Source organism: Zonotrichia albicollis, chromosome 2 (genome assembly GCF_047830755.1).
Source record: "Zonotrichia albicollis isolate bZonAlb1 chromosome 2, bZonAlb1.hap1, whole genome shotgun sequence".
Lineage (NCBI taxonomy): Eukaryota > Metazoa > Chordata > Aves > Passeriformes > Passerellidae > Zonotrichia > Zonotrichia albicollis.
The window spans coordinates 11,785,460-11,809,617 of record NC_133820.1 but is presented as its reverse complement, the minus strand read 5'-3'; the positions used below and the strand labels follow the sequence as shown (position 1 = coordinate 11,809,617).

The following is a 24,158-nucleotide window of genomic DNA, read 5'->3' as shown; positions in this document are numbered from 1 at the left end:
TCAGTGCTCTGCACAGTGCTTGGTGTGCCTGGGGTTTGGAGTATCTGGGATAGTGGAAGGTGCTCCTGTCCATGCCAGGGGTGGGACTGGGTGGACTTTAGGGTCCTTCCCAACCCAAACTAGTCTGGGACTCCATGATTTTGTCTTTTCCCCAGAAGCTACTGGTGGAAAACGTGCTTTAAGGTCTGTCTCGGCTTTGGTGGGCTCAGCCAGCTCCCCCAGCCCCACTCTGCATCCTCTCCCTGCTCATTTATCAGGACATCCCCCAGCCCAGCTCCGTCGCCTGTGCCGAGTCCTTGGGTTTGTTCTGGCCCCCGTGAGCCCAAGGGAAGCTGAGGGATCACCTTTCCTTTCTGTGCACCCGAGCTAAATATACAGAGCAGCAGCTGACTGTGCTGTGGTGGGAGCTGGGGCTGGAGCAGGGCCGGTGACATTGGTGACATCAGTGACATTGGTGACATTGCCATGTTCCCACTCGGTCACGGCGGCACCCACGGGGACAGGGCTTGGCACAGCTGGAGCCCCGAGGCTCAGCTCCTGCTGAGACAGACATTTGCCCAAATTCTCTCATTTTCCACATTTCCCCAAATTGTCCCACTTTTCCCATTTCCCCACATTCTCCCATTCTCCCCATTTTCCCAATTCTCCAGTTTCCCCATTTCCCCATATTCTCCCATTTTCCACATTTCCCCACATTCCCCGTTTTCCACATTTCCCCATATTCTCCCATTTTCCACATTTCCCCAGATTCTCCCATTTTCCACATTTCCCCAGATTCTCCCATTTTCCATATTTCCCCAATTCTCCAGTTTCCACATTTCCCCATATTCTCCCATTTTCCACATTTCTCCAAATTGTCCAGTTTTCCACATTTCCCCACGTTCTCCAGTTTCCACATTTCCCCACATTCTCCAGTTTCCATATTGCCCCAATTATCCAGTTTCCCCTTTCCCCACATTTCCCCACATTCTCCCATTCCCCACATTTCCCCACATTTTCCATTTTCCTGTGTTCTGGGGGGCAGGAATTGCCCTGGCAGCCTTTGGGCAGCAGGGCAGAGCCCCAGGCTGGAGCTGCCTCCCTGGCTTTGCCAGGAGCCTGGGATCCAAAGCTGCCCAGATCTTCTCCGTGCCCTGTCTGACACACATCTCCAGCTCTAAGGTGCTTTTTGGGTGTGGGTGTCATCCTGTAGCACATGGAAGAGCCCAGGGATGAAGCTGTCTGTGTGGGGAACATGTCCTGGGGAGTGGGAATGTGGAATTATCCTTGCACTTGGTTCCACCTGTTGGGCACTGGAGTGTGAGTGGTTCTCTGTCTGCTGGTGGATGTCACAGCCTGGTTTGGGTTGGGAAGGACCTCAGAGCCCACCCAGTGCCATGGCAGGGACACCTCCCACTGTCCCCAGTGCCCAGCCTGGCCTTGGGCATTGCCAGGGATGCAGGGGCAGCCCCAGCTGCTCTGGGCCCCCACTGAGTTGGGATAAATAGATTTATTTCTATTTTTCAATGGAGATGCCTCCCCTCTTGCCCGTGGCATTTGTTCCAGCTTGGATTTGTTCAAATCCAGTAATAATTCTTGGGTTCTTACTCCAGTGACATAAAGCTGTTTTCATTGTGCCACTTAGGTGAATTTTTGGTGTTACTACAATTCAGAGAAAAGTCTGGAATCCCAAGACTGAAGGTTCTAATTAATTATCCCTTCTCTGTATTAAAAGGAATTGAATGTATTTACTTATTGAGTACTTCCTGGCTCATCTTCCCAGGAACAGAGATTTTCAGGGGTACCGCAGGGAATATACTTATATCTGTATAAAAGATAGATGTATATATCTAATATATCCATTATATTTATGGGCTTTTTAGAATTCAGATTTATTATGACTTTCCCATCAAAATTATTACTATTTTAAACTTTTTTTTATGCTCCTCATCTCCCTGAAAGATGAACCAAAGCTTAAACCTGCTGTTAATTCCTCTCCTAGTTCTTGAGGGAAGACTTGAATTACCATGACCCAGCAGTCAAGCACAGCACTTTCCATGGAGAGGACAAGCTCATCAGTGTGGAGGACCTCTGGAAGGCCTGGAAAACATCAGAAGGTAAAAAAGGGCAAAAAGCCAAGAAACCCTTTTCCAAGAGTGCCAGACAGTTTGGATTGCAGATGCCCTGGGCAGGATGTGCATCTCAGGAGGATTGTGCTGCTTTTCCTCCCTTGTACCAGGCCTTGTGCTATTCCAGCTCCCTTTTGGAGGTGTGGATCCCAGGATTTGGGAGTTGGTCCTTCCAAACTGTTCCTGCTGCACCTGAGGGTGGCCACCAAAGGATCAGTTCTTGTTTTGTTCCTCTGCCCTGGAAATGTGTGTAAAATACAGCCAAATTCAGGTTCTTCACACACCCAGTTCCAGATGGAATTGTAATGGAGTGATTTATCCTAAATATTCAGTAGATATCCTAAATATTCAGTAGAGCTGCTTGGGAGCTTTTCTGCAGGTTGTGTTTTCCTTAAAAGAAATGTTTTTAACCTGAACAGCTCCTTCACAGTGAAAAGAAGGGACAATAAAATCCAGGAAGTGTCATAAGTACAGTCCATGTGGAAATAACTTTTAGCTGTTCCAAAATACTGTTATTTATCCCAGCATCCAGGGAGGTGGTGGGAGTTCAGCCTCTGCTGAGAAACTTCCTGAAACCTGGGAATCTTGGAACAAACTTTTAAGATTGGCAAGTGCTTCCCCAGTGCTTTCACACAGAATTCCACAGAAATCATTAATCCAGTTTTTTTTCAGTGCTCCTCATCTCTAAAAGAGGAGTTCTGTATACATCCATTCCCTGAAATACTGGATGTTAATCTTCTAATCAGTTCACCAGCCACAGAAATTTCAGTTTCTCGTTTATGTGCTGTTGGTATTTGACTTTTCTTCCTTAAATTCCTGTGGTGGGATGTGCTCTGTGTTTCAGAGCTGCGGGTGCAGCTGCAGGGAGTGCAGCAGCCCCTCCCATTCCCAGGAGCACTGAGTGAGGTGCAGCATCTGCAGCAGGGATTGGAAACACAGTGGAGAGGAGAAGCTGCAGGGAGAGCTCAGAGCCCCTGGCAGGGCCTGAGGGGCTCCAGGAGAGCTGCAGAGGGACTGGGGACAAGGATGCAGGGACAGCACCCAGGGAATGGCTTCAAAGTAGGATTTGATGGCATCTTGGCAATGAGGAATTGTTCCCTGTGAGGGTGGGCAGGCCCTGGCACAGGGTGCCCAGAGCAGCTGGGGCTGCCCCTGCATCCCTGGCAGTGCCCAGGGCCAGGCTGGGCACTGGGGACAGTGGGAGGTGTCCCTGCCATGGCAGGGGTGGCACTGGGTGGGATTTGGGGTCCCTCCCAACCCAAACCTTTCCCTGTTTCTGTGATATTCGTGTGACAATTCCAGAGCTGTGTATCCCAGACCAGACTCTCTCCCATGGAGCTGGACAGGGATGTGTTGACAATTCTTGTCCATATCACTCTAGGAGTGGCACAGTTGCCCAGGACAGGGAGGGAAACACATCCTGGGGGGATGTCACAGCCCTATGGATGTGGCACTTGGGACCATGGTCAGGGGTGGCCTTGGCAGTGCTGAGGGTGGTTGGACTCTGGGCTCAGACGAGTTTTCCAGCCACAGGGGTGCTGTGATTCCATGACTGAGTCCCTGTGCCTCCTGTGTGCCAGGAGTGTCTCCTGTAAGAAATTTTTATCCCATTGCAGGCTGTTTACACATGGCTTTGCCTGGAGTGTGTTTTGCTGTCAGCTGGGAAAGGGTAGAAATCATTAAGGGACGGAGGAGAACATCCCTTGATACTCAGCAGGCCCCTAATTGCTGAGCTGCCCTGGCTCTGTCCCTGCCCCTGGCACACCCAGGGCCTGGCAGGGCTGCCATGGCACTGTGGGTGTCCAGTGCTGCACTCAGCTCCTGCTCTTGTTTTCCCTTTCATCATCTTTAGATCTGGCCGATAGAATGAGTGACTGGTTTCTGAAGGGTGCCCTGATGTCATGGAATCACAGAGAGTTTGGGATGGGAGGGACCTCAAATCCCAGCCAGTGCCACCCCTGCCAGGCAGGGAGCCTTCCACTGTGCCAGGCTGCTCCCAGCCCCAGTGTCCAGCCTGGCCTTGGACACTGTCAGGGAAAGGTGAAGCTTGATTTTGGAGTTAGAGCTGAAGTCATGAATCAGGCTTGTAGGAAAGGTCTGCTCCCTCCTGGGGGTGTGAAAAGCAGCTGTGAAGGGCACTGACATCCCACAGGGATGGGGTGGCTGGGCCTGTGTCATTTCTTTTCAGGGCGTTGCTTTTCCTTCCTTCCATTGCTGCTGTTCCTGGGCACATGTGGAAAGTAAAAAGATATTTCTGCCCCTGAGTTATTACAGAAGATAAAGGCTGTGATGCCCTTAGGAGGTGCTGGGTCTGAGGGATGGCACCTGCGTGAGCCTGGCTCTGCCACAGCTGTGGAAGTGATGCCAGATCAGCCCCTGGGTGAGGAGGCAGGACAGGATCCTGCCCATCTGTGCCTGTGCTTCTCAAAGAAACACAGCTGTGCATGGAAGTGAGAGGAGCCAGGGGCTCTGGAGGAGCCCAGGGCAGCAGTGCTTATGGCTGGGGATGTGGCCTCATGGAAGTGAGAGGAGCCCAGGGCAGCAGTGCTGCTGGCTGGGGATGTGGCCCATGTCCTGTGGCAAGTGCTGGTGATGTCACCATGCAGGCCTGTGGCTTCTCCCATCCTCCCATCATTGCCATCCTGCTGGTGCCCACAGCCACAGGTGTCACCCCATGTGTGGGACAGTGACCAGCACTGTAGGGAGGGTTGGTGGCCTCATCTGTGCCACCCTCCACCTGGGTCACCATGCCAGCATCCGTGGGGATGGCACCTTCCTTTGGAGCCTTGCTATCCTTGTTTGGTGCTGGGCTCTGCCTCTGCTCCTTCAGCTCCATCAGTTTCATCATCTCCTTCAGCTTCATCCGCTCAGTTAGCTCTGAGCTCCATTTCTGAGCTCACTTATCTCTCCCAGATCCCCCATCTCTCTCATCTCTGTCATTCTCTGAGCTCCATCTTCCTCAGCTCCCTCAAGTCTATGAGCTTCCTCATCTTCATCTGTCTCCACTTCATCGGTTCAATCAGCTCTCTGAGCTTGCTCATCACTCTCAGCTCCCCCATCTGTCACAGCTCCATCTCCCTCATCTCTGCCAGATCTCTCATCTCATTTATGAGCTCCAGTTCCCTCATCTCTCCGAGATCTCTCATCTCATTTCTCTGAGTTCCAGTTTCCTCATCTCTCCCAGATCACCCATCCCTCCTCTCCCTCACCCCTCAGCTCCCCATGGGAGGCACTGGGCTACCTGGAGCTTGAGCAGATGTTTCTGTGCTCGTGTGCCCAGTCAGGGTTGCATTGTAGCAGAGCCAGGCTGCCCTGCCAGGGCCAGGGGATGATAAATTCAAGTGCAATAAAGTCCCTTCTGTCCAATAAACACATCTGCTGTGTCCCAGGCCAGGTTGGACATGGCACTGGGACACTGGAAGGGTCCCTGCCATGGCAGGGGTGGCACTGGGTGGGCTCTGAGGTCCCTCCCAACCCAAACCAGTCTGGGATTCTGGGATTTGGTTTGCCTTCAGAGCGTTGCTGTAAGTGCAGCACAACAAAGCAGCAAAGGCAGGAGCTTGATTTCCTAAGGTTTCCTCACTTATGGCTCCATAAATAATGCACAGATGCTCGGGGAGGAGGTTGTGGAGCAGAGTTCACCTGGTTCACTTGGGCTGCAGCACCTGCTCCACCTCCTCCCACAGATCCTTTCTCAAGCTGCTTCCGATGGGTTGTTTTCCAGCACAGCTCCGTGAGCTTTCCTTAGTCAAAGCTCAGGGAATCCCAGAATCACAGAGGTCCCAGTTTGGGTTGGGAGGGACCTCACAGCCACCCAGTGCCACCTCTGCAGGGACACCTCCCACTGTCCCCAGTGCCCAGCCTGGCCTTGGGCATTGCCAGGGATGCAGGGGCAGCCCCAGCTGCTGTGGGCACCTGTGCCAGGGCCTGGATCAGGGAGTGAGGCTTTGGGAGCTGACCCCAGAATTCAGGGCCTTTGGGCACGTGCTGAGCTTTCCCTGTTGGAGTGTGGAGGCAGCAGGATTCCCTGGCTGATGGAAACCCCAGTGATGCCAGCTTTGGGTCACCTGCCAGTGCTTTGGGTGTTGCCCTGCCAGGGTGCCCAGCCTGAGCCGTGCTGGTGCAATGGCACAAGGTGGGGCCTCTGCTCCTCTATCTGATGGACTCATTGCATGTGTTAATTTTGGGAACTGGGAGCACAGGGGCAAAGCAGCCCTGGGAAAGGTGTGTTGTGACAGAGAAAGCTCCAGGCAGCTCCTCCCATGCCATGAAGGGTCTGTGGGGGCTCAGGGGCAGCAGAACCTCAGGAGCTCCTGAGTCTGGGCCAAAATGGCCCCACGAGGGGGAGGCTGAGGTCCTGCAGGACTGCCTGGATTGTCCCAGTGCCAGAGGGCAGGGCTGGATGGGATCTTGGCAATGAGGAATTGTTCCCTGGCAGGGTGGGCAGGCCCTGGCACAGGGTGCCCAGAGCAGCTGGGGCTGCCCCTGCATCCCTGGCAGTGCCCAAGGCCAGGCTGGGCACTGGGGACAGTGGGAGGTGTCCCTGCCATGGCAGGGGTGGCACTGGGTGGGCTCTGAGGTCCCTGCCAGCCCCAGGCTGTGGCTCCCTGGTGCTCATGCCCCCCATGAGCTGTGCTGTTGTGCTCTCTGCAGTGTACAACTGGACGGTGGACGAGGTGGTGCAGTGGCTCATCTCCTACGTGGAGCTGCCCCAGTACGAGGAGACCTTCCGCAAGCTGCAGCTCAGCGGCCACGCCATGCCCAGGTCAGTGCCAGTCCTGGGTCAGTGCCAGGTGCAGGTCAGTTGTGCTCTCCCTGGCAGGGTGGGCAGGCCCTGGCACAGGGTGCCCAAAGCAGCTGGGGCTGCCCCTGTATCCCTGGCAGTGCCCAAGGCCAGGCTGGACATTGGGGTTGGTGCAGCCTGGGACAGCGGGAGGTGTCCCTGCCATGGCAGGGGTGGCACTGGGCGGGATTTAAAATCCCTCCCAACCCAAACTATTCCGTGATTCCATGGAAGAGTAGCACTGGCTGTGATTGAACATAAACAGGTTTGAAAAATGTCAGTGCAGCTTTTTTGGACAAAAGTTCCTGTTGCTTAAAAAGGGCCTTTTCAGCTGACTGGGAAGGAGGGATGAACTGGGGATAAAATGAGGATGGTTTTGAGACAGCACAAGTGTCCACATCCCTTCCAAGGGAGAGCTGTGGTTTGTGGTTTGTGACACAGGATGTAAAGCCAATGGAGATTTGGTTAAAAAACACTTAATAGTGATTGGTAGGACACCAAAAGATGGGTTTCAATGGGATATCAGTTCCTCATGCTGTCAGGTAAAGAATTAGGCCTGGCCCTGGTTTTTCCTGCTCTCTCCCAATCCTAGAAATGCTGCTGCAAAGTGTCTGGTTAGAGACACCAGCAGTGAGGAATTTGCCCTTGTAGCAGGGAGCTTCAGGCCCTGCTCTGTGTCTCCCTGGTGCCTGCTGGCCCTGGTGGCTGTGCCCACGGCAGTTTTTGTCCCCTGTTGTGCAGGCTGGCCGTGAACAACGCCACCATGATGGGCACGGTGCTGAAGATGACCGACCGCAGCCACCGGCAGAAGCTGCAGCTCAAGGCTCTGGACACGGTGCTCTTTGGGCCTCCTCTGTGTGAGTACCAACCCCATCTGCCAGCCCTGGCAACCACCCCCAGGGCCACCAGAGCCACTTCTGGGCGACACAGAGTGCCCAGCACAGCCTCAGCCAGGGGAGTCATCCCAGCACAGATAGCCTGGAGCAGGAATGGTTGGTCCTGGCTTTGTGGGAGCAGCTCTGTAGCCTGGAGCATCCTGGGCTGGCATTCCCAGTCTCAGCTGGCATCTCCCACTGTGCTGCTGGGATGTCCTGTGTCCACAGGGTAAAACCTGCTGCCCCTCTGTAGTGCTGGAGGGCAGCAATCCTATCCTGCCTGCTCCTAGGGCAGCTGCTGCCATGTCCTGGAGCTCTGTCAGCATCTCCTGGGCTTTGCTGGGGCTCCACTGTCCTGTCCACCAGCAGAGGCTGGTGACTCAGGCTGTGAACTACCCACCTCTGGAGGAGGGGAGGGGCAACAGGCTGGATGGGAAGTTTAGGGTGGTGCTGGGAGGCCTGGGGCTCCTTTGATGCCTTATCAGCATCTCAGGCTCCTTGATGTGTGTCTCCATGCCCCAGGTGCTCCCTCTGGCTCCTGTCTGCTCCCTATTGAAGGTGCTTTTGTCTCTCTGCTCCTCTGGCATGGCTTTCTCTGGGCTTTGGGTGCAGAGGGGTGGAACCCCCCTTTCCTGCTGCCCCTGCTGGGGGATTTTGGGGTCCCAGTGCTCATGGCTGGGGCATGTCTGGCCTCTCCCACCCCAGCACCCCCAAGTCCTTCTGCCCAGGGCTGCTCTCCAGCCATTCCCACCCAAACCTGGGAAACTGCCTGAGCAGTGTGAGCCCACAGTGTGAGGCTTGGCAGAGCCACAGGGAGCATATCACAAGCCTGGCTTGCACAATCAGCCATTTTTGCTCACAGTTATTGAAAAGCCTCTTTTTGCACAGGCACAGTTTGGTGTTTATTTATTGCCTGTGGTAAATGTGAAGCTTTTTGATGCCTGGGTGGCTCCAGCCCAGCGACTCCTGTGCTGGGGGCAGAACTTTTGCAGAGCTGTTGTGCTGTGTAAAGGGCAGAGTGAATGGCTTGTACTGGCTGGCAATTAATGGCTGTTGCCACGCTGGAGCTGTTTGTTCTGCCCTGCAGCTCCCTGGCCCTGCAGCCTGACCCTCCCTGGGCACAGAGATCAAAGTGTGCAGGGAGCGTGGGGCTGCTCACACCCTCTCAGCTCCTGCTGGCAGCTCTCCAGGCCAGCCTGGGCTGCTGGGAGGTGTCCCTGCTCACAGCACCTCGCAGGAGGTGGAGTGGGATGAGCTTGGAGGTTCCTCCCAACCCAAACCGTTCCATGCTTCTATATCCAGGGTGTGTTAGAAGTGGAAATACACTTCAAATCTGCAGCTGAAGGAGAGATTGATCCCTTTTCAGAAGGCAAAATTGGCTGGTTTCTCGTCACCTGAATGGCTTTGTCTCCACTCAAGGGGAGAGGTTGTTTATCTAAACCTGCAGGAATGGATTGCACAACACTTTCAGGAGCCAGCAGCGAGTGGCAGCGTGGGCAGTGCTCAGTGACCTTCCAAGCTGCAGAAGCTGCTTTACCTTCCTTGCCATGGTCAGGGGAGGTGGCTCTGGAGGGGAGCTGGGCTCTGGGGGTCTCTGAGCTGCTGGCAGGGGGATGTGGTGCACAGGGGCGCAGTTCCAAGGGTTTGTCTCCTCCCTTGAAGCTCTGTTCACCACAGGTGTAAAAGCTTTGATAAAAGCAGCCTCAGTTGGAGCCGCAGGCCTCCTGCAGGCTCCTAAATCCGGACATGCTGCCCATGGGGATCACAACAGGGGGACACAGTGCTGTTCCTGCTGCTGGGGGAAGCTTTCCCAGCCCAGGGCTCTGGGGGTGGGTGTCTGGCTCGTGGCAGAGGTTCCTGCCAGATTCCATGGCCAGTTTCCATGTGGATCTGCAGGCTCCTGCCATCTCTCCAGGTCTGGTTCCTGCTGCCAGGCTCTAACCCTGCCATTACCTCCAGCAAACAGGTCTGACCACTTCAGCTCTGTAATTAATCCAAGTGCAAGGGAGCATGGTGCAATTATAATCTAAGCAACATGAGATTATTCCTTCTGTGTCTGTCCCTTTGGGGTCCTGTTCCTGCGGTTCAGGAATTGATCTGGCACAAAATAGCACAACTTCAGGTGAAACATGGAATCCCAGACTGGTTTGGGATGGAGGGACCCCAAATCCCACCCAGTGCCACCCTGCCAAGGCAGGGACACCTCCCACTGTCCCCAGTGTCCAGCCTGGCCTTGGGCACTGCCAGGGATGCAGGGGCAGCCCCAGCTGCTCTGGGCACCCTGTGCCAGGGCCTGCCCACCCTGCCAGGGAACAATTTCTCATTGCCCAGATCCCAGCCAGCCCTGCCCTCTGGCACTGGCAGCCATTCCCTGGGTGCTGTCCCTGCAGGCCTTGTCCCCAGTCCCTCTGCAGCTCTCCTGGAGCCCCTCAGGCCCTGCCAGGGCTCTGAGCTCTCCCTGCAGCTTCTCCTCCCCAGGTGAGCACCCCCAGCTCTCCCAGCCTGGCTCCAGCTGCTCCTGCTGCTGGTGTCCCAGGGCTGGAGGCTCTGCAGGTGCAGCTCTGCTGCTTTTGGGACAGAACTTTCTGTAATTTGATCCCTTTCCCTGCAGCTCCTGTGCCCTGGGCCACCGACTGAGGGCACCCTCAGATTGTTCCTGTGCAGTGGATTGTGATTTAAATCCCCTGGCTTTGTCCCTGCCCTCAGCAGGGCTGGCACAGCCTGTCCTGCACCCGTGTGGCCGTGGCTGCTCCCAGCAGCAGGCAGGCCTGGGCTCACCCTGCACCTGCACAGGCTGCAGGAACAGCCACGTGCCCCATGGAAAACAGGCTTCTCCACCTTCCCCATTGCCTTCTTTTGGGAAAGGAGGGAGAGCAGGCACAGCTTTATCACAGACTGATTGTTGTGCTCAGCTGCAGGACTTGATGTCCTGCTGGGCTTGCAGCTCTGCCTGGGCTTGGTGTTTGAAAGAAGTAAAATGATTGAATGAAGGGGTAAGGTCTGGAGCTGCAGGAGGGTTGGTTCGGATTAGATGCCAGAAAAAAGCATCTACAATGAGGGTGAGAAAATGGAGATGCTCCCAGGGTTAGAGCCCCTCTGCTCTGGGGTGCCAGGCCAAGGGGGAATGTCTGCCAGTGCCAGAGGGCAGGGCTGAATGGGACACTGGCAATGAGGAATTGTTCCCTGGCAGGGTGGGCAGGCCCTGGCACAGGGTGCCCAGAGCAGCTGGGGCTGCCCCTGCATCCCTGGCAGTGCCCAAGGCCAGGCTGGGCACTAGGGACAGTGGGAGCTGTCCCTGCCATGGCAGGGGTGGCACTGGGTGGGATTTAGGGTCCCTCCCAGCCCAAACCATCCTGGCGTTCCATGCTTCTACATTTCCTTCCAAGCTGAGTTTTCCTCAGAGTTTCCTCATGCCCGTGTCTGTCACTATAGGACACAAAATAACACGATGCACACACACTGTTGTTCTCAAGGCAAAAAAGGGAAGTTTATTTCCTGACTCCAGCATTTATAGATTTCTGAAAGTGACAGTCTATTGGAGGGTGACAGTGCCACCTCTCCAATGACACTGGACAAACCAACAGCCCATCAATTTCTCTTCCTCCGTAAAAGAATAAGTTATTTACATAAAGTGTGTAAAAAAGTTCACTACAAGAATGTAAACATTTGGAGGCTTAGAAAATCTTGAAAACTCAGGGAGACACGTGTCTTTGGCCAGGGCTGGTGCAGAGGAAGGATGTGTGCAGTGCTGCCGTGCTGGAGCTGAGCCCAACTGGCACCAGGGGCAGGACAGGGACCGGCTGGCGTGGGGCTGGCAGGGAATGGCGCAGGGGGGCAGGAGAGCAGGGCTGTGGGAGGGTGGAACACACAGCACTCCCCAGGTGGGAGCTGCAGGCGTTGCCAGATCGGCTCCCTCGGAAGAGGATGTTGTGCTGATCCATCCGGAGGGGAGCGGGGCCAGCGCTCACCTTGTTTGGCTCTGAGGGCTGGGGTTACCCGGGGTGCTTGCAGGGACTGATGGATCACAGGTGCTGCCTGCCTGTCTCCTGGGCCTTGGGGAGGGCTCCTGTCCCTCTCCCTGTGAGGGGAAGGCTCTGCAGTGTGGGCAGGGAGCAGCAGCCCTGTCCCCACGTGTCCATCCCTGTCAGTCCGTGCTGTGCTCTGCCTTCCCAATTTGAGTTTCCACCTCCCAGGTCCCCTCCTGTCCCCCCAGCTCTGCCAGATGTGATTTAGCTGTGACCAGAGAACAGCTTGGCTTGGGAGGGGCTTCAGCTCCTGTCTGACCCACCCCTGCCATGGCAGGGACACCTCCACAGCCACAGCCTCCCTGTGCCAAGGCCTGCCCCCTCAGTACAGATATTTTTTTCTCTGGATCTGGTGTGAATTGCCTGTTGTTTGTTCCAAACCAGTGGATACTGATCATTAAGTCCCAGCTCCCTGGACTGAGCTGCTCTTTCATTTGTGGCTTTTCTACCACACACTTGGTTGAGTTACAGGAAAAAATCTGCTTGACTCATCTTTTGGGCTTTGTTTAGCACTCGAGCCCCCACTTAATTACTTTCATCCTCTCACATGCATCAACACCTTTTTTTGAATTTACTATTGAATAAGGGAATTTCCACACTGAGTTGTGATTCTGATGGAAAGCTTGGCAGCTTGACAGTTGGACACTTGAGCTGCCCCAGCTCTGTGATCTCAGCAGTGTTTTTCCAAGTGTTTATTTTGTTCTTAGTTACCTGTGCTGCCCTGTGAGATCACAGCCATTCTGGAGGGGTTCCTCTGTGCAGTTTCCCCTCTATCACTTATTGCCAGGCTAATTGGAGCCGGAAGATTTGCACTTTCACCTTTTTTGTTGTTGTTGCTGTCTCTAAATTGAATAAGTGTTGTCAAGCTTTTGTTTTCCCTCTGAAATATTGACCCAGCTCAACTTTCCCTTCAGTGAATCCTGTGCCACAATTCCGTATAGGACTGCCCTGAGTTCTCCTGTCCTGCTCTGGTGCAGCAGAGCCCTTTGGAGTCTCCCAGTGGTCCTTTGGCCCCAGCAGTGTCTCTGGTCTCTTGCAGTGTTTTTCCAAGTGTTTATTTTGTCCTTAGTTACCTGTGCTGCCCTGTGAGATCACAGCCATTCTGGTGGGGAGTTGCTCTGTGCAGTTTCCCCTGTACCACTTACTGCCAGGCAAATTGGAGGTGGAAGATTTGGAATTTATCTTTTTTGTTGCTGTTGCTGTCTCCAAATTGAATAAATACTGTCAAGCTTCTGTTTTTCTCCTGAAACATTGAAACAGCTCAACTTCCCTGAGTTCTGCTGTCCCACCCTGGCTCTTTGGAGCCCTTTGGAGCTCTCCAGTGCTCCTTTGGCCCCAGCAGTGTCTCTGGTCTCTTGCAGTGACTCGTCACAACCACCTCAAGGACTTCATGCTGGTGGTGTCCATCGTCATCGGCGTGGGCGGCTGCTGGTTCGCCTACATCCAGAACCGCTACTCCAAGGAGCACATGAAGAAGATGATGAAGGACCTGGAGGGTCTCCACAGGGCTGAGCAGTCTCTCCATGACCTGCAGGAGAGGTAGGTTCCCATTGTCCATCCAGCTGGAGCACTCAGCTCTTCCTGCACGCTTCTGTTCCTTCAGGTTTCAGGAAATGCCGGTTTTGAGCTGTCTTTAGCTGTTTTTAGCTGTCCTGGTGCCTCACACCAGAGTCAGCCCCTTCCTGAGGGACTGGCAAAGCTGCCAGCAGCCTCTGGAGCTCAGATGGGGCCTGCCTCCTCCTGCAGGGACTCCTGGACCAGGCTGTTCTTTCCTAGTCACAGAACCAGGGAATGCTTTGGGTTCCAAGGGGCCTTAGAGCTTGTCCGGTCCCATTCCTGCCGTGCAATCCAGCTCATGTGGAATTTGTTATCCAAGCTTGTTTCACCTTGGCTTTTGATGGGGAAAAAGTGTGTGGGAGCAATCAGGGATTTACACATCCCCTCTTGAATTCTTGGAGCTGTGTGGGGAAGCAATACCTGAGTCAAGGGGTGTTGCTTGGAAAGAGAAAAAAATACATCATTTTGGAGTATTAAACAGGAATATCTGGGCTCTTGGCATATGCATCAAAGCCTGCAGCCTCAGGAATGGGGTCTCTGCTCACAGGAATCACTGCAATGGTTCCAGCAGAGCTACTGATGGGAGAACAGGCTCCAAGAGAGCCTCTGGATATAGGGATCTTCTGGGACAGGGAAGAGCCTTCAGCCCTGGTGATGACAAACCCGTGGGGTGCTCTGGTAATGGAATATTTTAAGGGTAGATTTAGCAAATAACAGAGCAGGATAGTGTGGGCCTTGAGCTATTTTCTGTGAGGTTTCAGTGGAATTTGGGAGGATAAACATTAACTAGGCTGCCCTGTGAGCTGATGGCTGCATTTCCAGTGCCTTCTGTGAACATGAGTTTGATGCCAGGCCAGTCACGGGGTGTGAGGAGTGCCCTGTGCAGGCACCAGGGTCCTGAGGGTGTCAGGCTGCCCTGCAGACCTGCATCCAGCCAGCTTTTGGGCATCTGTGCTGTGCAGCCCCACTGTAATGGCCTAGGAGCCCATTGCAGCCTGCAGAGGTTCACCCTGCCCCTGAATGTTGCTGGAAGGGCTCCTGTCCCCAGTGAGGTGGCACCAGCTGGTGTCCCTGAGGAGAGAGCTCCCAGGTGATGGAGCCACACTGGGCACGTTCCCCTGGCACAAACCCGCTCCCTCTGTGGCTCCAGCCCACAGCTGGTTCCACACAGCCTCGTGGAGTTTTATGTTACAGCCTGGAAGCGCTCCCAAAGAAGGTTTGATTGATTTTTCCTGCATCTGGAAGGAGACAGGAATCCCTTTTCTGTGTCCATCCCTGCAGCAGCGCTGTCCAGGGCTGGGTGTCACCTCTGAGCTCCAAACTGGAATGTGCCTGTGAGGAGCGACCTTGGACCCTGCTGCTGAGGGCACAGCCACGTAAACAAGTGGATGGATGTTCCTGGGAAGTTCAACTAATGCTCTAAAGCCCCTCAGGAAGAAACACAAAACCTCTGGGACTCGGCACAGCCTTGAGCCAGAGCAGCTCAGCAGGGCTTGTCCTCCACAGAGGGCACTGAGCAGGAGATCAGGGGCTGGGAGGAGAGCTGGGGGCTTGGGAGGCCTCCAGGGGGAAATGTCCCTTCAATTCCTCATCCCTGAGAGGAAAGGAGGTGAACTGGGGCATTGGGAGGCCTCTAGGGGAAAATGTTCCTTCTCTTTCTTCTCCTTGCCCAGAGGGGTCCAGCTGGGATCTTCAGCTGCCCCAGGAGCAGTGAAAACTCTGAACAGCCCCAGTGCTCCTGTACTTGTGGAGAAGTTGTGCTGCAGTTCTGCTCAGGGACTTCACTTTCAGAGCTTGAAGGGCCCTGCTGTGCTGGTGGCTGGGTGAGGCTGAGTGCTGAGCAGCCCTCTGGAAGGCACAGGGTGCCTCTCCAGTGCCAGTGCTGCTGGAGTGTGCTGAGCAGCTCAGACATGCTCCTGAGGAGCTGGGAACAGTTCCTACCAAAGCCCAGCCTTTATTCATCTCCAGAGCACCCTGGAGAACACCCTGCAGCAGTGACACTTCCCAGGCCATTAAGTGACTCATCAACATCATCAAGTCTTGGCACATCCTACTGAAAGGAGTGGGCATGTCTGTTTTGGAGATATGTGCGTTGTATGGAAGCTCCTGGAATGTGAGCCCCCTGCTTGCCCTGAGCAGCTGGGGCTGCCCCTGGATCCCTGGCAGTGCCCAGGGCCAGGCTGGGCACTGGGGAGCAGCCTGGCACAGTGGGAAGTGTCCCTGCCATGGCAGGGGTGGTCTCACTGCTGTTCCTGGTGCTGGGGCAGGTCTGTTCTGTCCCAGCCTGCAGGAGTGGGAGCCTCAGGCACTGCCCTGAGCCAGCTGCAGCAGCCAGGCCCTGGTGCCTGGGCATGGCCTGTCCTGGTGTGCTGCCCCTGCCCTGCTCAGCTAAAAATGACCATAATGACCCCTCAACTGTGCCCCCAAATCCCCATGGCCAGGCATGAGGGGGACACGTCACCAGTGTGTCACTTGTGTGAGTGGACATTGGGTGTAGGGCATGGCAGGACCCAGGGCTGCGCCAGCAGGGCGTGTGGGGTGTCCTGGTGACTGCAGGGCTGTGCCAGCCTGTGCCAACAGGGTTTGTGGGGTGTCCTGGTGACTGCAGGGCTGTGCCAGCCTGTGCCAACAGGGTTTGTGAGGTGTCCTGGTGACTGCAGGGCTGTGCCAGCAGGCTGTGTGGGGTGTCCTGGTGACTGCAGGGCCGTGCCAGCCGGTGCCAACAGGGTTTGTGGGGTGTCCTGGTGACTGCAGGGCTGTGCCAACCTGTGCCAACAGGGTTTGTGGGGTGTCCTGGTGACTGCAGGGCTGTGCCAACAGGGTTTGTGGGGTGTCCTGGTGACTGCAGGGCTGTGCCAGCCTGTGCCAGCAGGCTGTGTGGGGTGTCCTGGTGACTGCAGGGCTGTGCCAACCTGTGCCAACAGGGTTTGTGGGGTGTCCTGGTGACTGCAGGGCTGTGCCAACAGGGTTTGTGGGGTGTCCTGGTGACTGCAGGGCTGTGCCAGCCTGTGCCAGCAGGCTGTGTGGGTGTCCTGGTGACTGCAGGGCCGTGCCAGCCTGTGCCAGCAGGGCCTGTCCCAGCTGGTGTCAGACACGTGTTCTCAGTTTGGCAGCAGCTCTTTGTCACTGTCATCTTCACTTTGGGACAGCTCCATGTCTCTGTTGAATTCCCCTTGGTAATGGTCTTGGCCAGTGGTGTCTGTTCCTTGGGGCAGCTCTTGGTCTCTGTTCAATGCCCTGGGACAGCTCCAGGTGGGTGCAGTCTCCCTGGGGACAGGTGACACTGTGATCCTCTCTGAGGGTCGCTGGCCCAGCTGGTGCCCTGCCAGCCTCACAGCCCTGCTGGGAGCCCCAGCACAGGCCAGCTCCTCATGGAAGATCCCACTGATCCATGGGGATCCAGGGTTTCATTGCTGCCATCTATTCCTGCTGATTCAGTCTGTCACGAGGAGGAATAAGAATGTCCAGGCAGGATTAAGCCATGTCTGAATTTGCAGGATTTTGTGGGAGGAACAGGGATCCATCCCATCTGGGTGGTCTGATGGGCTCTGGCAGATCTTCCCCTGCTTTGCTTTATCAAAGTCTTTACTTGGGTGAAAATACCAAAAATTGAGCTTAATTTGAGACTCATTAAAGGAAATCTGGGTGTGCTGTGGGAAATGAAGAAAATGCATCCTGAGCATTTGATAAACAATCAAACTGAGACCAAGCAGTTGACAATTTCCTTTCTTCCCAGCCACAGTGAACTCTCCCTGCCATCCCTGTGGCCAGAGCAGGGCAGGGCTGGACCTGGGGGGCAGAGCAGGGCACAGAGCTGGTTTTGGTGAGCAGAGCAGGGTTGGCTCTAGTGGACAGAGTAGGGCAGAGCTGGATCTGGTGGGCAGAGCAGAGGGCTGGCTCTGGAGAGCAGAACAGAGCGGGGCTGGTTTTGGTGAGCAGAGCACAGGGCTGGCTCTGGAGGGCAGAGCAGAGCACAGGGCTGGCTCTGGAGGGCAGAGCACGGCTGGTTTTGGTGGGCAGAGCAGAGCTGGCTTTGAAGGGCAGCCCTGGCCCTGGCCCTGCAGGGCTCGGGGAGCTGTCCCAGCCCAGCCTTGTCCCTCTGTGTGTGCTGCAGGCTGCAGAAGGCGCAGGAGGAGCACCGTTCTGTGGAGGTGGAGAAGGTGCACCTGGAGAAGAAGCTGCAGGACGAGATCAGCATTGCCAAGCAGGAGGCACACCGGCTGCGGGAGCTGCGCGAGGGCACCGAGAACGAGCTCAGCCGCCAGAAATACGCTGAGCAGGAGCTGGAGCAGGTGAGCCTCACCTGGGCAGGCAGCTGCACACGCCTGCCACTGAGGGCAGTGCTGCTGCATCCCGTGGGGAGTCACAGAAACACAGAGTGCTGCCTTGGGAGGGGTCTCACAGGCACCCAGTGCCAACCCTGCCATGGCAGGGACACCTCCCACTGTGCCAGGCTGCTCCAGCTCCAGTGTCCAACCTGGTCTGGGCACTGCCAGGGATCCAGGGCAGCCACAGCTGCTCTGCTCTCACCTGAGCAGGGCACAATCCCCATCCCTTTCCTGCTGCCCACCCTGTGGGATCAGCCCAGGCACAGGGATTTCAGATCCCAGTGCTCATGGCCAGGGCCTGTGGAGCTTCTCCCACCAATCCCCAGCTCCTTCTCCCAGGGCTGCTCCCACTCCATTTTCCCCAGGCTGTGTTTGTGCTGGCATTGCCCCCAGCCAGCTGCAGGCCTTGCCCTTGGTCCTGCTGAGCTGCACGAGGCTGGCACGGTCCCAGCTCTCCAGCCTGCCCAGGTGCCTCTGGATGCCCCATCCCTTCCCTGCAGTGTGTGCCCACAGCACCAACTCTGTGTGCTGCTGCCCTGCATCCCTGTCCCTGCCCTGGATCCCAGTGTCCCTGGATCCCTGTCCATGCCCTGGATCCCCCTGTCCCTGCCCTGCATCCCTGTCCCTGCCTGGGATCCCTGTCCCTGCCCTGGATCCCAGTGTCCCTGTCACGAACAAAGATATTTCCAGTGCCAGTCTTGGCTTCTGAGGGACTCCAGTCCTCACTGCTCTCCAACTCCCTGAATCCAGTGATGCTGCTGCTCTTCTGCCTTTGCTTTCCCACTCTCCTTTGTGGTGGACAAGCACCAAGTCTCTTTTCCATGGTGTCCATTACTCATCCCAGTCACTGCTGTGGTGCTGGACAGGGCAGGTGCTGGCACCTTGTGACATCCCAGCAGGAGCAGAGGGGTTGGACGTGCCCTGGAGCTGCAGCCTCTGACATTTCTGACCCACCCCAGCCTGTGCAGTCTCTGTGTATCTGTATTCATGGATTTAGGACAGATTTAGAATGAGTTCAGTTATGCTGTCCATGTTTTCTCGTGGATCAGAGGGTGTGTAAGGGTTGGAACAGCCCCCTGAGACCATCCAGTCCAGCCCTTCCCCAGCACTGCCAGGGCCACCACTGACCATGTCCCCAGTTGCCACATCCTGTTAAATCCCTCCATGGATGTGACCCCAGCATTGCCCTGGGCAGCTGTGCCAGGCCTGGACAACCTTTTCCATGAGGAAATTTACCCAGTATCCAACCTTAACCTCCCCAAACCTACAAGGAGGCCCAAACCCACAATCCCAGTAGCTGCTTCCTGTCTCACCTGAGGGACAGCTCTCACCTGGAGCAGCAAGTTACAGATCAGTTTAAACGGAGTCTGGAGCCAGACCTGCAGGAGCCAGGCAGGTTCCTCGGGTGTTCCAAGGCCGTGTGTGTGTGTGTGTGTGTGTGTGTGTGTGTGTGTGTATCTGTGTCCAGGATTTTTTGCCACCATGGAGGGCAGGGAGGAAACCAAGGCAGGAATCCAGGGCTTCCCCTGGCAAGGCAGGACCAAGTGTCCTGGGAGCCCTGTGGCAGTGCAGGGGGACAGACAGCAAATTCCCTTCCTGCCTGGGGCTGCATCAGCCCTGAGCCCCTCAGGAGGGCCCTTATCCATCCTCCTGTGGCCATGCAGCCTCTCCTGGGGCCTGGGGTGTCCCTGCTGCACAGACAGACCCTGGGCAGTGTGTTTGGGCACAGTGGGCTGGGTGCCCTGGGCCCAGCTCTGGAGCAGCCCAGCTCTCACCCTGCCCTTGCCCTGCGTTCCCATCAAGGAGCCCAGGAGCTGATGTGACCTGAGAGCTGCCCAGGCCGGAGGCAGGTGAGTACTGCAGTGTCCCACAGCACTGTGTGACCGTAACCCCAGCACTGCCCCACTGCCCAGGACACCTGTGACATTAACCTGTCACCCCCTGACCCCACAGCACAGCCCCTGCTCGCAGGGAGAGGTGACACAGACCTGCTCTGCACCAGGGTTCTGATCACCCAGGCCACGCTGCAGGGTTGGGATGTCCTGCTGGGGTTGGGTGTATGGGATGGAGAGTGTCCTGCTCCCAGGATCTTCATCCATCCCTCCCTCCCTCCTCACTGGGGCACCCTCCACAGACCCCAGTGGGGCCACAGGGAACACTGAGGGAGTTGTGGAACAGAATCGCAGACTGGTTTGGGCTGGAGAGACCTTAAATCCCATCCCATCCCACCCCTGCCATGGCAGGGACACCTCCCACTGTCTCCAGTGCCCAGCCTGGCCTTGGGCACTGCCAGGGATGCAGGGGCAGCCCCAGCTGCTCTGGGCACCCTGTGCCAGGGCCTGCCCACCCTGCCAGGGAACAATTCCTCATTGCCAAGATCCCACCCAGCCCTGCCCTCTGGCACTGGCAGCCATTCCCTGTGTGCTGTCCCTGCAGGCCTTGTCCCCAGTCCCTCTGCAGCTCTGCTGGAGCCCCTCAGGCCCTGCCAGGGGCTCTGAGCTCTCCCTGCAGCTTCTCCTCCCCAGGTGAGCACCCCCAGCTCTCCCAGCCTGGCTGCAGAGGGGCTCCAGCCCTGCAGCAGCCCCCTGGCTCCTCTGGGCTGGCTCCTGGAGCCCCACATCCTCCTGCTGCTGGTGTCCCAGGGCTGCAGGCTCTGCAGGTGGGGTCTCACCAGGGCTGAGTATAACTTTATATAAATTTCCCTCTAAATTGTTGCTCTTAGTGTTCCAAATGGGGTCTTAAAGGTCTTCCCAGGAGAATGGAGATGCACACAAAATAACTCCTGTTTGCACAGATTCCCTGCAGAACCACAAGAGTTTGGGTTGTGGACACTCATTTTAGCCACTGGTCCTTGCCTGTTCCACAGCACTTCCCTTTCCCACCATTCCCTAAAAACCTTGTTCCTGTGAGTGTTATGAGCACTCCTCTACCCATAACAACCAATGACAGATTTCCTACCCATGTTTCCTCTGTATTCCCAAATCCCAGATGCCTGTGGGTGATGGTCAGAGTTCTGCTGAGGTGGGAGCAGCACCTGGCTGCTGCTGCTGGTGCCCAATGGGAAAAGCCAGGGGCTGGGACTGAATTTGGGATTCTGGGATTGATTTAGGCAGTTTTATACTGAACAGCCCTAAACCACACAGGTACAAGTGGTATCACAAGTGGTACAAGTGTTTGACCTGTGGTGTGTGGTGCCTCTGGGCTGCTCCTGGATGGATGCTCCTTCTGGGTAAAATACAGAATTTCAGAGATCTGCCTGGACCCTGGGGGCTCTTGGCTCCCTAAACCCCCAGGCTGGGCTGGGTGGAACGTGCCTGAGTTAAGGAAGAGCACATCCAGGGAAAAGCTGCTGGGAAAAGCTCCAAGAGTGAACAGTGCTGCACAAAAACCCTGCTCTGCATCCGCCCACTGCCGCCAGGCACGGCCGTGCCCGTGGGCTGGCAGCTGCAGGAGCAGGGCAGTGCTGGGGTGGCAGCAGAGCTGCTGTGCAGGGTGCACCCACAGAGCCCCCCCTGAGCCCCAGGGTGCTGGGGTGGCACAGTGCCCATCCCTGCAGTGTGCCCTGGGGTTGTGGTGCCATCCTGCTGCTGCTCCAGGCTGGCACACCTTCCCTTCCTGCAGGGCTTGCCAGGCTGTGAGAGCCTCTCCACAGGGTGGGCACTGCAGCACAGCGGTTCATTCCTGGGGGTCTGCACCACTAAAGCTTTTCTGTGAGGCTGCAGTGTGCTCAGCTGGCTTCTCAGCCAGTCCCTTCTAATCCTGTCTCTGTGGGCTGTCAGGGTGTGCAGGAGCCTGGGCTGGGGGCGAAGGAGACACCCCAGGAGTGGCTGATGCAGCCAGGCTGTTTCTTTTCCTGACCAGCAGCACATGTTTTGTGTCTAAATATTTTTCTCACTTTGTGCAGTGTGGAAGTTGTCTCCTGACGAGCTCCCTGGGCTTGGCTGGGAGCTGTGGTGAGACAGGGATTGCCTGTCAGGGGCTCTGCCTCCGCAGGGGGAGTTACAGACAGGCAGCAAGCTCTGCAGAGCTTCTAGAGGCTGCAGAAACCCCAGAGCATCCTCTCTGCGAGCTTAATTCCCTTTTAACCACTTCATGCACTGTGCCATCAGCTCCAGAGGGGTTTCCTGTGGCTCCTGGTGATGAGGAGGGGTCCAGAGGGAGCTCAGCATGGTCCTGGCTGAGAACTTCTGGGGAAAGAACTCAGTTTAGGGTGGCAGGAATGGTCCCTGGGTGGTTCTGGAGGTTCTGCTGCTCGGAGCACAGTGCTGGCTGGGAGTTTCTGGGGAAGGGGCTCAGCCTAGGGTGGCAGGAATGGTCCCTGGGAGGCTCTGGTGCAGCCTGCCCTGTGGGGGCTCCTCTCCCACAGCCCCCAGGATGCCACCACTCCTCCAGAGGGGTTTCCTGTGGCTCCTGGTGACGTGGAGGGGTTGAGAGGGAGCTCAGCATGGTCCTGGCTGGGAGTTTCTGGGGAAGGGGCTCAGCTCAGGGTGCAGGAACGATCAGTGGGAGGCTCTGGTGCAGCCTGCCCTGTGGGGGGCTCCTCTCCTGCAGCCCCCAGGATGCCATCGTTCCTCCAGAGGGGTTTCCTGCTGCCAGGCCTGGTGCAGCAGCCTGGGCAGGGGGTGGCAGCAGAGGGGCTGAGCTGTGGGATGACCATGTCCCCACAGCCGTTCCATGTGTCCCGGTGCCTCTCCCCAGGTGCGGATGGCGCTGAAGAACGCGGAGAAGGAGCTGGAGTCCCACTGCAGCTGGGCTGCCCCCGAGGCCCTGCAGAAGTGGCTGCAGCTGACCCACGAGGTGGAGGTGCAGTACTACAACATCAAGAAGCAGAATGCAGAGAAGCAGCTGCTGGTGGCCAAGGAAGGGGTGAGAGCTGGAGCAGTCCCCTGCTGGGTCCTGGGGAGGTCTGGGGGCGAACCTGCAGAGATGGTTCCTCTGCATCTTCTTGGCTTTGTGGCATCGTGGAGTCCCAGAGTGGCTTGGGTTAGGAAGGACCTCAAAGTTCATCTCATTCTGTGGGCAGGGACACCTTTGATTTTATCCCAGGCTGCTCCAAGCTCCGTGTCCAGCCTGGCCTTGGGCACTGCCAGAGATCCAGGGCCAGCTCCAGCTGCTCTGGGAGTTCTATTCCAGGGCCTGCCCGCCCTGCCAGGGAACAATTCCTCATTGCCAAGATCCCATCCAGCCCTGCCTTCCCTCAGCTCAAGGGCAGTTTCTCTCTTCATGCCCTAAATTTATGTCTGTAAAAGTGCAGCACAAGAGAGGTGTGAGCAGGGGCTGAGCAGGGTGAGGATGAGGATGGTGCTCCTGAGCCATGGGCTCTCAGGGTGGGCAGATCCCACCCTGGGCACTGCTGGAGCCTGGAGTCATGGGAATCTGAGGCAGGGGTTGCTGGGGTGAGCAGGAGGCTTTGAGCACCGTCCTGCTCAGGGTGATGAGCATGCACAGGCAGTGGAACCCCAGGTCCTGAATCATCGCTGCATTCCTGGTCTGAGATTTGTGTGCCAGCCCCGAGGGATGAGCCCAGGGAGCTGTTGTGACTCGTCCCCGTCCCCATGGCCAGATGGAGCTGAGCTGGCAGCAGGGAAATCTGTCTGCCTTCATCTGCCTTGATTGGGAACATTCTAACATTCCAACAGTTTTCCTTTGCCTGTGTCACTTCTTGCACCCACATCCTTGGCTCTCCTAAGTGCCAGGTTCATGCACTGGAGCTGGGAGTGGAAGAGCTGTGGGAGGAGACTTTAATTTCTGATACAATGGCGCAAACTCAGCCTCAAACCAGAAATGCTCCTCGGCCCACGCCCTGGGTGTGTTTGGTGGTTACTCAGGGGAGGGATGAGCCAGTGTGTGAGAGCCCTTCACTGGGTGAGGTAGTGCCTCATGGAATCATGGAATGGTTTGGGTTGGAGAAACCCTGGGACACCTTCATGTCCACCTACTCCCTGAGCAGTGCCAAGGCCACCACTGCCCCATGTCCCCAGGTGCCACATGCACAGGGCTGTGAAATCCCTCCAGGGATGGGGGCTCCAGCTCTGCTCTGAAAGGTCAGCATTTCAGTTCAGTTCCCTCTGATTTTTGGGAAGCTGGGAGAAGGGAGCATGAAATCCCCAATGTGCTACTTGCTGCTGGGGAATTCCTCACCCCAGTGCCAGGGAGAACAGCATTCCTCAGTAACACCGCCATTCCCACATGTGCAGGCAGCTGCAGGGACTGTTCTTGTCTCAGCCCATCCAGGACGTCCATGGCCTGGAGGAAACTTCAGATTGTCTTCTTTCTGTGACCTTTCTCTGTTGGTATTCCAGGCTGAAAAGATCAAAAAGAAGCGAAACACCCTTTTTGGGACGTTCCACGTCGCTCACAGTTCCTCTCTGGATGATGTGGATCATAAAATCCTAACTGCAAAGTGAGTGTCTGCTCAGCACCTCCCTCTTCATCCCTCCCCTGTTCCAGGCAGGAGTGACCTCACCTCTGCAGGGGCTTTG

General features: G+C 56.3%; 1 protein-coding gene across 13 annotated transcripts in view; it reads left to right on the top strand.

Moving 5' to 3' along the window:
- Positions 1 to 24,158, top strand: part of STIM1 (stromal interaction molecule 1) — a 73,237-nt gene that overhangs the window by 29,592 nt on the left and 19,487 nt on the right. For all 13 annotated transcript variants that reach the window (XM_074533345.1, XM_074533355.1, XM_074533370.1 and 10 more), the window contains exons 3-9: positions 1,982 to 2,096; positions 6,762 to 6,873; positions 7,633 to 7,748; positions 13,153 to 13,330; positions 17,463 to 17,640; positions 22,375 to 22,542; positions 23,979 to 24,079. In XM_074533345.1, the coding sequence (XP_074389446.1) occupies positions 1,982 to 2,096; positions 6,762 to 6,873; positions 7,633 to 7,748; positions 13,153 to 13,330; positions 17,463 to 17,640; positions 22,375 to 22,542; positions 23,979 to 24,079 (968 nt within the window). The remainder of the gene's footprint in view (positions 1 to 1,981; positions 2,097 to 6,761; positions 6,874 to 7,632; positions 7,749 to 13,152; positions 13,331 to 17,462; positions 17,641 to 22,374; positions 22,543 to 23,978; positions 24,080 to 24,158) is intronic.